This window comes from Entelurus aequoreus, linkage group LG02 (assembly GCF_033978785.1).
Source record: "Entelurus aequoreus isolate RoL-2023_Sb linkage group LG02, RoL_Eaeq_v1.1, whole genome shotgun sequence".
In the NCBI taxonomy this organism is placed as follows: Eukaryota; Metazoa; Chordata; class Actinopteri; order Syngnathiformes; family Syngnathidae; genus Entelurus; species Entelurus aequoreus.
Genome location: NC_084732.1, coordinates 61031889 through 61045667, shown reverse-complemented (window position 1 = coordinate 61045667; position 13779 = coordinate 61031889). Strand labels below are relative to the sequence as shown.

General features: G+C 38.2%; 1 protein-coding gene across 7 annotated transcripts in view; it reads right to left on the bottom strand.

Moving 5' to 3' along the window:
• The window catches only part of LOC133636505 (multiple epidermal growth factor-like domains protein 11), a 388169-nt gene that overhangs the window by 116852 nt on the left and 257538 nt on the right, over nucleotides 1-13779 (bottom strand). For all 7 annotated transcript variants that reach the window (XM_062030413.1, XM_062030416.1, XM_062030415.1 and 4 more), the window contains exon 6: nucleotides 1233-1479. In XM_062030413.1, the coding sequence (XP_061886397.1) occupies nucleotides 1233-1479 (247 nt within the window). The remainder of the gene's footprint in view (nucleotides 1-1232; nucleotides 1480-13779) is intronic.

Sequence of the window (13779 nt, the reverse complement as noted above, 5' to 3'; positions counted from 1 at the left end):
TAATGAGTCAACACATTTTCCCAATCAAAACTAATTACGGTATTATGAAATATTTTAAAAGACTATAACCCCTTGTGCAACATTAATTAGCAGATTTTGGGCCTAATCTATTAAACGTTTGCGTGTATTAAAACACATGCAAAGCTGATCTACTAAGCTTGTGCGCAGAGGAATGCTTCTCTTAAGTGAGCATAATAAGGAGCGCAATACATTTAGCTTGTCTGTTTTCATGAATATGCAGGATATACGCTGATCATCAAACCACTCATAATATTGGGAGGAGAAAATGCAAATATATTTATCAAAACAAACTGTTCTGCGACCGCTGTTTTTCATCTATATTTAGTATGTCCTGAAAGGTTGTGCAAACTGCAGTTGCGCAAAAATAGCTGTGAGAAAGGAGGTCATCTCGCTGCAGCTCTGTCCTTGCATGCTTTTCAACATAAATGGACTGTGAAAAATAAAACATAGACACATGTTGTCTATTCAGCTGTATCGTTTTATAATTGTATAACTGCTGGATGACTTAGAGGGCGTATAAAAACTAGTTAGATTGCTGCGATTTTGGTGTCTGCTAGCTTTTTTTAAAAATATGTAAGTTTTTTCATATATATATATCAAAACCTTTTTGCAATATGCATTTTCTTCCTTCTGAAAAATTACAATGCATGCTCAAAGTTTAGTGCCATGCAAGCACTACAAAAGCACACTAAAAAAAGTGGGTTCCGCTGAAGATGGACTGCAGGATTGCTTCTTAAATGCCCAGAAAAATCTTTAAAACACCACATGTAGGAGCTTGATAACATAGATGTGCAGTAAATGAGTGTCTCACGGCAAAAGCCGAGAGGTACACACAAAATCCTAATTAAAATAGGCGTTTTGCACTAGTTATCAATCGTACATGCAATGTTAGTAGATCACACACTACACACCTACTAAACGTACACACAATTTTATAGTTTGCACACGCTATTTAGCGCATGGTATTTGGATTTCAATAGATCAGGCCCTATATTTTTTATACAGGTCATCAACACTTTAGAAAAAAAATTCTTACAACCAAACTGATAATCCTTTCATTTTTGGACTTGTCAGGTACTTTAATGCTTAACAACCTGCCATTATTTGTTACCCTAAAAGGTCGAATATACTGTAGTTATGTAATACAGTATACTTGAACTTTTTTTCTGTAATACTGTCATTCAAACTCTTACTTTACAAACTCTACTCACAAGGCCCCGGTGTATCCAGGTGCACAGAGGCACTCGCCAGTTTCATGGTGGCAGGTTGCACCATTTAAGCATTGACATTCGAGCAGGCAGTCCTTGCCGTAGAAGTTGGGCTCGCATGGCTCCTCACACCTCCATCCCTGGTAGCCATCGGTGCAGACGCAGGCTCCTGTTATTGGGTTACACTTGGCCCCATTCCGACACTGACAGCGATTAGTGCAGTGGGGACCCCAGAAGTCACTTTCACAGGCTGGAAGAAGAAAGAGCAGTGTGTGAGTCAACATGTAAACTGTCGCGGTTTCTAGACTATAAAGCCTATAATTAGTATGTCGCAATTAGGGCTGTCTTAGAATAGTAGACAATTTGACGATTCCATCAGGAGGAATAGAAGTCTGATTCGACTACCAACCTAGTAGTCTAACCGTCGAACATTGAATCCCCCTCCTCCCTCCCGGGTTGAGTACTCAAGGCCCCGCTGGATAAAGATGGTGGGTTGGGAGGATGTTCCGAGATGGGAACCGTTGAACACGGAGGTACCTGCCACCTGGTGCCACCTTGACCCCGGAGGTTTAGTTTCGACCAGTTTTCTACCTCACTGCTCCCCTCTGGCAACGATAATGATCCTTCCAGAGGTTCGCTTTAGGAAACCCTGTTATGGCTATTTTACTTCCTATAGATTGTCAAGTTTGGTCGTCCATTGGCGCTCTGCCGTAACCAAAGCTGCTGTAAACATGGGCAACATGTACAGTAATACGACACATTATGTACAAACACCGTTTCCATATGAGTTGGGAAATTGTGTTAGATGTAAATATAAATGGAATACAACGATTTGCAAATAATTTCCAACCCATATTCAGTTGAATATGCTACAAAGACAACATATTTGATTTTCAAACTGATAAACATTTTTTTTTTTTTCAAATAATCATTAACTTTAGAATTTGATGCCAGCAACACGTGACAAAGAAGTTGGGAAAGATGGCAATAAATACTGATAAAGTTGAGCAATGCTCATCAAACACTTATTTGGAACAATCCCACAGGTGAAAAGGCAAATTGGGGACAGGTGGGCGCCATGATTGGGTATAAAAGTAGATTCCATGAAATGCTCAGTCATTCACAAACAAGGATGGGGCGAGGGTCACCACTTTGTCAACAAATGCGTGAGCAAATTGTTGAACAGTTTAAGAAAAACCTTTCTCAACCAGCTATTGCAAGGAATTTAGGGATTTCACCATCTACGGTCCGTAATATCATCAAAGGGTTCAGAGATTCTGGAGAAATCACTGCACGTAAGCAGCTAAGCCCGTGACCTTCGATCCCTCAGGCTGTACTGCATCAACAAGTGACATCAGTGTGTAAAGTATATCACCACATGGGCTCAGGAACACTTCAGAAACCCACTGTCAGTAACTACAGTTGGTCGCTACATCTGTAAGTGCAAGTTAAAACTCTCCCAATCAAGGCGAAAACCATTTACCAACCCATCCATCCATCCATCCATTTTCTACCGCTTATTCCCTATCAACAACACCCAGAAACGCCGTCGGATTCGCTGGGCCTGAGCTCATCTAAGATGGACTGATGCATCATTCATTTCAAATTGTTTTAGGAAACTGTGAACGTTGTGTCCTCCGGACCAAAGAGGAAAAGAACCATCCGGATTGTTGTAGGTGCAAAGTTGAAAAGCCAGCATCTGTGATGGTATGGGGGTGTATTAGTGCCCAAGACATGGGTAACTTACACATCTGTGAAGGCGCCATTAATGCTGAAAGGTACATACAGGTTTTGGAGCAACATGTGTTGCCATCCAAGCAATGTTACCATGGACGCCCCTGCTTATTTCAGCAAGACAATGCCAAGCCACGTGTTACATCAACGTGGCTTCATAGTAAAAGAGTGCGGGTACTAGACTGGCCTGCCTGTAGTCCAGACCTGTCTCCCATTGAAAATGTGTGGCGCATTATGAAGCCTAAAATACCACAACGGAGACCCCCGGACTGTTGAACAACTTAAGCTGTACATCAAGCAAGAATGGGAAATAATTCTACCTGAGAAGCTTAAAAAATGTGTCTCCTCAGTTCCCAAACGTTTACTGAGTGTTGTTAAAAGGAAAGGCCATGTAACACAGTGGTGAACATGCCCTTTCCCAACTACTTTGGCACATGTTGCAGCCATGAAATTCTAAGTTAATTATTATTTGCAAAAAAAAAATAAAGTGTATGAGTTTGAACATCAAATATCTTGTCTTTGTAGTGCATTCAATTGAATATGGGTTGAAAAAGATTTGCAAATCATTGTATTCCGTTTATATTCACATCTAACACAATTTCCCAACTCATATGGAAACGGGGTTTGTAGTACAGAATGGTAATGTATGTAGAAATGCCACATGTTACATAACTAAACATCTTTGACAGTCAAAGCATGAACATAACAATCCACATGTTGTTTTATTGGTACGCCCAAGGGATAAGAACACGGAAGTGCAGCTTAGAGAATCAAAATTTGACCTAATCTGAGGACCTCGCTAAACCATCCAATTGCTACCATGTTTATTTATTTATCTGAGTGTATCTGAGCCTTTTTCTTTGAGGTGGTAGAAGCCGCAATTGAGATGCCTTTATTTGAGGGAATCTCCATTAGGAATGGCGTGGCTCTGATGGTAGAGTAGCCGATGTGTCCTTGTTCAAGACACTTCACACACCTTGCTACCAGTGCCCCTCACATTGGTGTATGAATGTGAATTAATGTTGGGGGAGGGTTCAAAGGGGCTGTAGGTGCCAATTGGCTGCCTTGCTTCCGTCAGTTTACCCCAAGGCAGCTGTGGCTACAAATGTAGCTTACCCCCATCAAAGTGTGAATGTGGAGTGAATGAATGAAGGTTTCTCAGTTATTTGTGTGTGAACGTCTAGAAAAGCGCTCTATAAATCTAATCCATTATCATTATTATTAGATGTGCTTTTTTTTTAAAAGAAAAAGAAAAAGATCATCGTTGACTGATTGTTAACTGTAGGCAAAATCCAACAAATTTGATTTGACTTGAAAACAATCTTAGTTGAAGACAGCCCTAGTTACAATGCATGTGTTATTTGAAAGCCAAATATGATGGTTTAAATACATTGTACTGTAAGTATTACTAAAAGAAGTAGAACAAAATGAGTTTAGGCAGCAAAATATATATATTAATTTATATTTGTACTAGGTAAATTTAATCATTTTTGTTTGAAGAAAAACAAACTTTGTGCGATTCATTTTTATTTCTAATATTATAAATGTTTTTTAAAGTAATTAACTATTAATAAGTAATATATTGATTGACTTATATTTGTAAAATGTATGTTGTCATGTTTTCAATTAGTTATTATAATTGATTATTAATTAAATTTGTACACGTTTTTGTACACAAAAAGGTTTATTTTAATTCATGCTTAATTTAATAATCATATTATATGTTGTATGTGTCCAGAATTCAGGGACACCATGTAAACACTGATGCCTTTCAACACAGGCCTGGTATTATTATCATTATGTTATTGTATTGTAGCATTACAGCAAGCTCTGTGAGAGTTTTCTTGGTCATAAGGGTAATAAAAGGGTATAAAAATGATGCGCACTGGAAATACCCAAACCAAACCAATCGCATTTCTTGTATCCTTATATGTGACGCGATTAGCCAATCATATTGCAAGAAATAAATCTAAGGAGGCAAATTAAGGGAAAACATATGCTGTAATTTAGGATAACAGGATAAATGTTTTTTTAATCTGTCAATTCCAGTGTGAAACTTAACAGTAAATATTGTTGGAATGTTACAGTATATTTTTATTCTATCAGACAGTCAGCTGATGACACACTGTAAAGATACAGAACAACTGGTCGTGATGGCAACTTTTAGTCTTGTATTGAAACGTAAGCTCTTCATTTGAATGTTCTGGAGCTTAGCTGAACGACATCATCTGGGACTGGACTTTAATTATAGTCAAAATAATTACTCAACCTGACATCAGTTATTGTCTATATATGAAGCACACTGATTTAGTTTTTCAATTATTTTGCATAATGCTAAAACTCCTATTCAGAATAAAACTTTACATGTTATGCTTTGTCAGGGATCGACAACCCAAAATGTTGAAAGAGCCATATTGGACCAAAAATACAAAAAACGAATCTGTCTGGAGCCAAATAAAATTAAAAGTAGCATATAAGTCTTGTAATGAAGGCAACACATGACGTAAGTGTTGTAAGTAAGTAAGCTATAATAGCCTACTATTAAAATGACTATGTGTTGCAGGCTAAAGCAAATCTTCGTTGACAGAAATGTTGAAATTTAATATTTATTCTACACGTTTTTACAGCATTAGAAACCATTAGTAAATCAGAGGCTACTCAGAAGGTGAGATAACTCCTGAAAATTACTGGCTTTTAATGGCCAAAGGTATAGATGTGTGTGTCCAAGTCAAAGGAACCGGCATGCTATCTTCGTTAATGGATTTTTTTACAACCTTTGGCAAGCTAGGTAATGTTTGCTGTGGTCTGGAACAACATGGCACACAAATAACTATCTGAAATGCAGCCAATATTACATACAGATAATGTGTCATGAAACATGCAAAACTAAATTATATACACAGGATAAAAGTAAAGGATATTAAATGAGCTCAAATATACCTACAAACGAGGTATAATGATGCAATATATATAAATACATATAGTGGCGTGCAGTCACTAGAGGCAGTGGAGGCACGGCCTCACCTGCCATCATGGAAAGAAAAAAAAAAGTAAAAAGAAAAAAAAAAAAATTATTATATTAAAAAAATGATTATATTAAAGTTATTTTCCATTTAACTTCACCAGTTTTAGATTATTTTTATTTTTATTTTCACATTTGCCGTTCAAATACTGAGAAGAGACGGTGCGGTGATCAGCAGCCAGTTGAGGCACGTCACTGCGTTGTGCCTCAACATGGATTGTGCGCAATGACTCGGCTAACTGCTGGCCTGCTGTGCAGTGACACCGTATTGCTACATGAATTATATTATACATTTCCATAGTTTAGTTAGCTGAGGTATATAATGTACAGTGTATTTTGTCAACAACTGTATGTGTGTAACGTATTTCTTGTGCTGAACGATCATAATACTGCTGTGAAGACGCACTGAGAGAGGCTCGTCTCATAACCCCGCCTCCTGGTGCCAAGCACCTCCGCCACAGAATGCACCGCCCGACGGGAGCGCCGCGGCCACACCAACCAAAGCCCACACCCAAACCCTCCACATGCAAGACCGAATCCACCCAAAAAAAGTCACTTAACAAGAAGCCAAAAAGTGCAAAAACAACAATGCTGGCGCTGGAGAAGCCGCGGACGACCGCAGGGACACAACATTAGGTGCACCTGCAGACTGCACACTGTTCCCGCACTTATAAGTAAAGGTAAGACCATAATAACGTTTTTTTTAATCAAATGTGCTTTTTTGTGTGCTACCGTTTGTAAGTGTAATGTTATAGTTAAGTTAATGTACCAATGATTATCACACACCCACTAGGTGTGGTGAAATTTGTCCTCTGTATTTGACCCATCCCCTTGTTCACCCCCTGGGAGGTGAGGGGAGCGGGATGTCTACAGCATTTCCTTCTGTTTAGTGCTTTCAACTGGAAGTGCCATTCCGTCTTCTAGTTGTCCAAAGCATTTTTACTCGAATTGATTCTTCATTCATCACTTCAAGCAACATTTGTAAGTTTTACAATATAACTACAACTATTCATACTTATTAAACTATTCCATTTGTGTTGGAGTGTTTTCATGCACATTTGTAAAGTTAGCTAATATGCTAACAAGTTTACGAGTGTCTGTATTAGTATCATTAACTGACAATGGCATTCTGTTTTTATTGTTGCAAATTCACCAAAAAGACACCGTGGAGTTGTTGAGCCTATTTAGCTGATTGCAGAGCTAGCTTCTGCAGCTAGCTGGTCCATGGCAATGATTTCTGTTTTATTTGATCAGCCGTTTTACCGCCATGTTACAAGCACCCTTTGGAAACAATTAAGGCATGTAAATAAACATTTATAAAATCTTTCTGTGCCAGTATATATCTGCAGCTTATAGTCTAGTGTGACTAATATATGGAACAATATTTTTTTCTTCTAAAATGTTGTGGGTCCGGCTTATATACCGCCATATATAGTCCGGAAAATACGGCAATCTAATTTAAAAAAACAATCATTTGACAGTGGAAGATTTCAATATTTTGAACAGCCCAAGCTATTTCTTTTTATTATGGTATGGTATGTTATGATAACTTATGCGGTATTGTTAAATGGTTATTAAATGTTATGTGATGTGGATAAGTTACATTACATCTTATAGTTATGGTATGTTATGAGGTTATGTTATACGGTTAAATGATTTGATGTTATCTTATATTATGTTACATGGGTGTGAAAATAACTGTACCTATCAGCACCACTTTGATTCTGCTTTTATTTTAATTAGCTGCATCAAATGTGCGTCACTGTTAAAAGTGAAATCACCATTGATAATCTTATCTCAGTGGTGTAATCCACCTCCTAATTAAAAATGACATCTTGATATTATCTTTATGCTTTTTAGCTGACTACTAGTAAAACCTATGGATACCAGTTTTGAGAAGATTCTGTCTCTAGCCCGTCTCTTTTAAGTCCTAATTTCAATCATAAGTACACAGGGAGTATATCCCAAATATGTAAGAAAATTAATTGTTGCTATAAATTAGATCTGGTAGACCATAAAGAACAACGAGTACAAACTGTGAAGCTGGTTATTATCTGTTTAATCATTTATGACAACATAAATCAAGCAAAAGAGCCTGTTTGGTACATACAGTACCACCGGGTAATTTTCACTCTGAAGGGATTAGCTGCATTGTTAGGTAGTAGTTTTAAGAAAGTATCATATTGAATGTTCCATCAATACTGAGGTGTGTAAGGCTCAGAACAGACAAATAATACAGCATCAGGGCTCTCTTTTCATTTTCTACACATCTCTCTTCCTCATGTCTTCTTTTTCTTGTCATCCTGCGTTGGGCTCTCAGAGAGGGGGATTCACTTTATTAGTCTGCATCCTCAAATCCTTTATCCTTCCACAGCTTCAATTATTTAGGGGCAAAGAGTCTGAATCAAGAGACTAATGACTTTGATCAAGAGAAGCTCACCGGCACTAAGCAGAACTTTTTGCACTAAATTAAGAAGAGAGTAATACACATTGACAAGGGCTAATTCAGTAAGAAGTTGTTTTTGGTTTGTCAGTACGTTGTAGCTCTTTGCTGATAATCCATGTGATCTGAAAAAGAGTGTGTTGCCTGCTGGAGTGTGAAGGAAAACAACTTTGTTGAGCCCTTTGTTTCTGTGGTAGTATCTGGCATACAGATTTAGGCTTTTTTGTGTACTTTTAATTATTGTTGACACAAGGCTTAAACAAGGAGAATGTAATACAAAACAAAAACCGTGTTGTGTTGTGATTAGGGATGTGTTCCAAATTCAGTACTTTTATGGGCACTATCCAAATTCCATCTGTACTACTGAGTATCGAGTGACGTAAATCAAACAGTGCCATAATTCGATGTCTTTGTTGCACGTGTTGTCATGTCCAGTTGCAGACTCAGTCAATTTAAACACTTGATGGGCAAACAAGCACTCAAGCAGCAATTAAAGCGGGCTCAGTCGGACTACCTCTAGGTCAGTGATCCTCAACAGGCGGACCGCGGTCCATGTCCGGACCAAGCGACGTGTCCGTCCGGACCAAGCACGAATTATGGTAAAAAAAATATATATATATATATATATTTTTTTATAATTATAATTATTATAAAAAAATATAATAATTGTATTCATCTTTGAATTATCGCTAGCGCAAGTCAACGTTCTTTGTTGTTTTTAGTCAAATGTCTCCACGTTTGTTTACACTTCTCTGTGTCTCACTCACTCCGTCTCTCTCCCTGAGAGAGAGAGACCGAGTGAGAGCGAGAGAACGCCACTCTGATTGGCTGCGGAATCAGCCAATCAGAGTATGGGTTGTCATCTCTATCACAACGACGCGCTGATAGGCTGTTACCACCTGGGTCACACAGCGCTCATGCCACATGCATGGAACCTTTCGCTGCAGGCACACGTTGTCTCGTATCGCTACTTCGCTAACTGTTCACTCATCAGTCACTGAATGTCAATCAAATCACAATGGCATGCTCCAAGTTGGCTCAGGCTGGTAGAAGAAAGGTGGACAGGGAAAACCGACGTTTCAAGGAAGAATGGACAGAGCAATTTGTTTTCATCCTACCTACTGCAAGTACCAGACCAATGTGTCTAATATGCAACAGTACTGTTGCTCTGGTGAAAAGTGAAAATCTGAAACGTCACTATCTGAAAGAGCACTGCGAATTTGAAGAGACATTTCCTCATGATTCGGAGCTAAGAAAAAAAGAAATCACCAGGCTGAAAAAGTCATATCATCATCAGTCATCAAGCAAGATTTTTGTTAAATCTATGACACAACAACAAATAGCAACAGAGTGCTCACTCAGAGTGGCATGGGTTTTGGGTAAACACAAGAAGCCATTCTCTGGTGCAGAAATAATTAAAGAATGCTTGACTGAAGTGATGGGTGCCATGTTAGAAGGCAAAGAAAAGGAGGAAATGACAGCTAAAATAAATCAAATCCCACTCTCTGATGCCACAGCTACCAGACGTACTGAAATATTTATTTTATTTAAGTTCTTATTTAATTTTGTTTCAAAGAAAATCTTTAATGTATTTTATTGGATATTTATTTTATTTTTGTTAAGTTTAAGAAAATGTTAAACTACTACCTACCTCCTGCCAGGGGCGCCACTAGGGATTTTGGGCCCCATGAAAATAATCTTTACAGGGCCCCCTGTATTATAATTTCATCATCATTAGGGGCCTCTCTGGGCCCCCCTCCATCATGGGCCCCTAGAATCCGTCTCCTTTACCCCCCCTTTTCGGCGCCCCTGCCTCCTGCTACTATATAAGTTTGACCGATAATAAACGGACCCAGCCTGTTTCAAAATAACATTTGTGGACCTTTAAGATTTGTACTTGAGGACCCCTGCTCTAGGTAATGTTGTAATTTTCCATGCAAACAAAGCAAGTATGCCTGATAGAAAACATTTAGACAGTAGGCCTCCACTTTTCAAAATGTGCTAGCTCGATGCCTTTTTACATTGGATATGCCATATACATGCTACTGAATTGCATTAGCGATTTTACATGGAATTTTCAACACCTCCGAACTTGGGAATAAAAATTACAACTAAGATGCCTGTTACAACCAAACTGATTACTACTAAGATCCACAGTGTGCGCAAAGTTTAAAATTGCCTGAACTATTAGTGGGCGTGTTGCGTATGATCTACAAAGACTGCGTGAACAATTGATAACTGGTGCAGACTGCCCTATTTAAATTAGGTGTTTACGTGTACTACCTGCTGTCACTACGGAAACACTCATTTACTTCACAGTCACGTTATCATGCTTCTACCTGTGGCATTTTGCTATGTTTTACAACATGCAGCAGACATGTACCACTTTTTCTGAGAATTGTAGAGGCAGTCCTGCAGTAAATCTAAAACGGAACCCACTTTTTTAGCGTGCAGAAGGTGCGCCCCGAATCTAACTTTGAGCGTGTGGTCCTGACGAAAGAAATGGATATTGCAAGTAGTTAATTTCATATATATGAAAAAAACGCTAGCAGACACCAAAACACATCAATTTATTTTGTTTTAATCAGCCCCTTAAGTCATCCAGCAGCTTCAAATGTCCATCCATCCATCCATTTTCTACCGCTTGTCCCTCTCGGGGTTGCAGGGAGTGCTGGAGCCGATCTCAGCTACATTCGGGCGGAAGGAGGGGTACACCCTGGACAAGTCGCCACCTCATCGAAGGGCCAACACAGATAGACAGACAACATTCACGCTCACTTTCACACACTAGGGCCAATTTAGTTTTGCCAATCAATCTATCCCCAGGCGCATGTCTTTGGGGGCGAGAGGAAGCCGGAGTACCTAGTGGGAACTATACCGCCCACCATGAGGCGGTATAGCTCGGTTGGTAGAGCGGCCGTGCCAGCAACTTGAGGGTTCCAGGTTCGATCCCAGCTTCCGCTATCCTAGTCACTGCAGTTGTGTCCTTGGGCAAGACACTTTACCCACCTGCTCCCAGTGCCACCCACACTGGTTTAAATGTAACTTAGATATTGGGTTTCACTATGTAAAGCGCTTTGAGTCACTAGAGAAAAGCGCTAGATAAATATAATTCACTTCACTTCACTTCACTTCACGCAGTCACAGGGAGAACATGTAAACTCCACACAGAAAGACCCAGAGCCCGGGGATCGAACCCAAGACCTTCGTATTGTGAGGCACACACACTAAACCCTGTGTCACCGTGCTGCCCAGCTTCAAATAGATACAAATATATTTTTATGATTAATATTTATATTTTTGACAGTCCAAATATGTTAACAAGCATACGTAGAACAGAGCTACAGTGCGATCACCCCCTTTCTATTTCTGCGCAACTGGCAGTTTGTCCTTTCTAGACATACTATATATAGATGCAAAACAGTGGCCGCAGAACAGTTTCAGCCTTGATAAATCACACTGCATGTGCTAAATAATTGTATTTGCATTTTCTCTTCCCAGTATTGGTGGTGGATATACTGTATATACATATATATATATATATATACATGTATATATATATATATATATATATATACATGTATATATATATATATATATATATATATATATATATATATATATATATATATATATATATATATATATATATATATATACATATATATATATATATATATATATACATATATACATATATATATATATATATATATATATATATATATATACATATATATATATATATATATATATATATATATATATATATATATATATATATATATATATATATATATATATATATGTATATATACTGTATATATATATGTATATATACTGTATATATATATATATATATATATATATATATATATATATATATATATATATATATATATATATATATATATATATATATATATATATATATATATATATATATATATATATATATATATATACAAACCCCGTTTCCATATGAGTTGGGAAATTGTGTTAGATGTAAATATAAACGGAAGACCATGATTTGCAAATCATTTTCAACCCATATTCAATTGAATGCACTACAAAGACAAGATATTTGATGTTCAAACTCATAAACTTTATATATTTTTTTGCAAATAATAATTAACTTAGAATTTCATGGCTGCAACATGTGCCAAAGTAGTTGGGAAAGGGCATGTTCACCACTGTGTTACATCACCTTTTCTTTTTACAACACTCAATAAACGATTGGGAACTGAGGAATTTAATTGTTGAAGCTTTGAAAGTGGAATTCTTTCCCATTCTTGTTTTATGTAGAGCTTCAGTCGTTCAACAGTCCGGGGTCTCCGCTGTCGTATTTTACGCTTCATAATGCGCCACACATTTTCGATGGTAGACAGGTCTGGACTGCAGGCGGGCCAGGAAAGTACCAGCACTCTTTTTTTACAAAGCCACGCTGTTGTAACACGTGCTGAATGTGGCTTGGCATTGTCTTGCTGAAATAAGCAGGGGCGTCCATGAAAAAGACAGCGCTTAGATGGCAGCATATGTTGTTCCAAAACCTGTATGTACCTTTCAGCATTAATGGTGCCTTCACATGTGTAAGTTACCCATGCCTTGGGCACTAATGCACCCCCATACCATCACAGATGCTGGCTTTTGAACTTTGCATCGATAACAGTCTGGATGGTTCGCTTCCCCTTTGGTCCGGATGACACGATGTCGAATATTTCCAAAAACAATTTGAAATGTGGACTCGTCAGACCACAGAACACTTTTCCACTTTGCATGAGTCCATCTTAGATGATCTCGGGCCCAGAGAAGCCGTCGGCGTTTCTGGATGTTGTTGACAAATGGCTTTCGCTTTGCATAGTAGAGCTTTAACTTGCACTTACAGATGTAGCAACCAATTGTATTTAGTGACAGTGGTTTTCTGAAGTGTTCCTGAGCCCATGTGGTGATATCCTTTAGAGATTGATGTCGGTTTTTGATACAGTGCCGTCTGAGGGATCGAAGGTCACGGTCATTCAATGTTGGTTTCCGGCCATGCCGCTTACGTGGAGTGGTTTCTCCAGATTCTCTGAACCTTTTGATGATATTATGGACCGTAGATGTTGAAATCCCTAAATTTCTTGCAATTGCACTTTGAGAAACGTTGTTCTTAAACTGTTTGACTATTTGCTCACACAGTTGTGGACAAAGGGGGTACCTCGCCCCATCCTTTCTTGTGAAAGACTGAGCATTTTTTGGGAAGCTGTTTTTATACCCAATCATGGCACCCACCTGTTCCCAATTAGCCTGCACACCTGTGGGATGTTCCAAATAAGTGTTTGATGAGCATTCCTCAACTTTATCAGTATTTA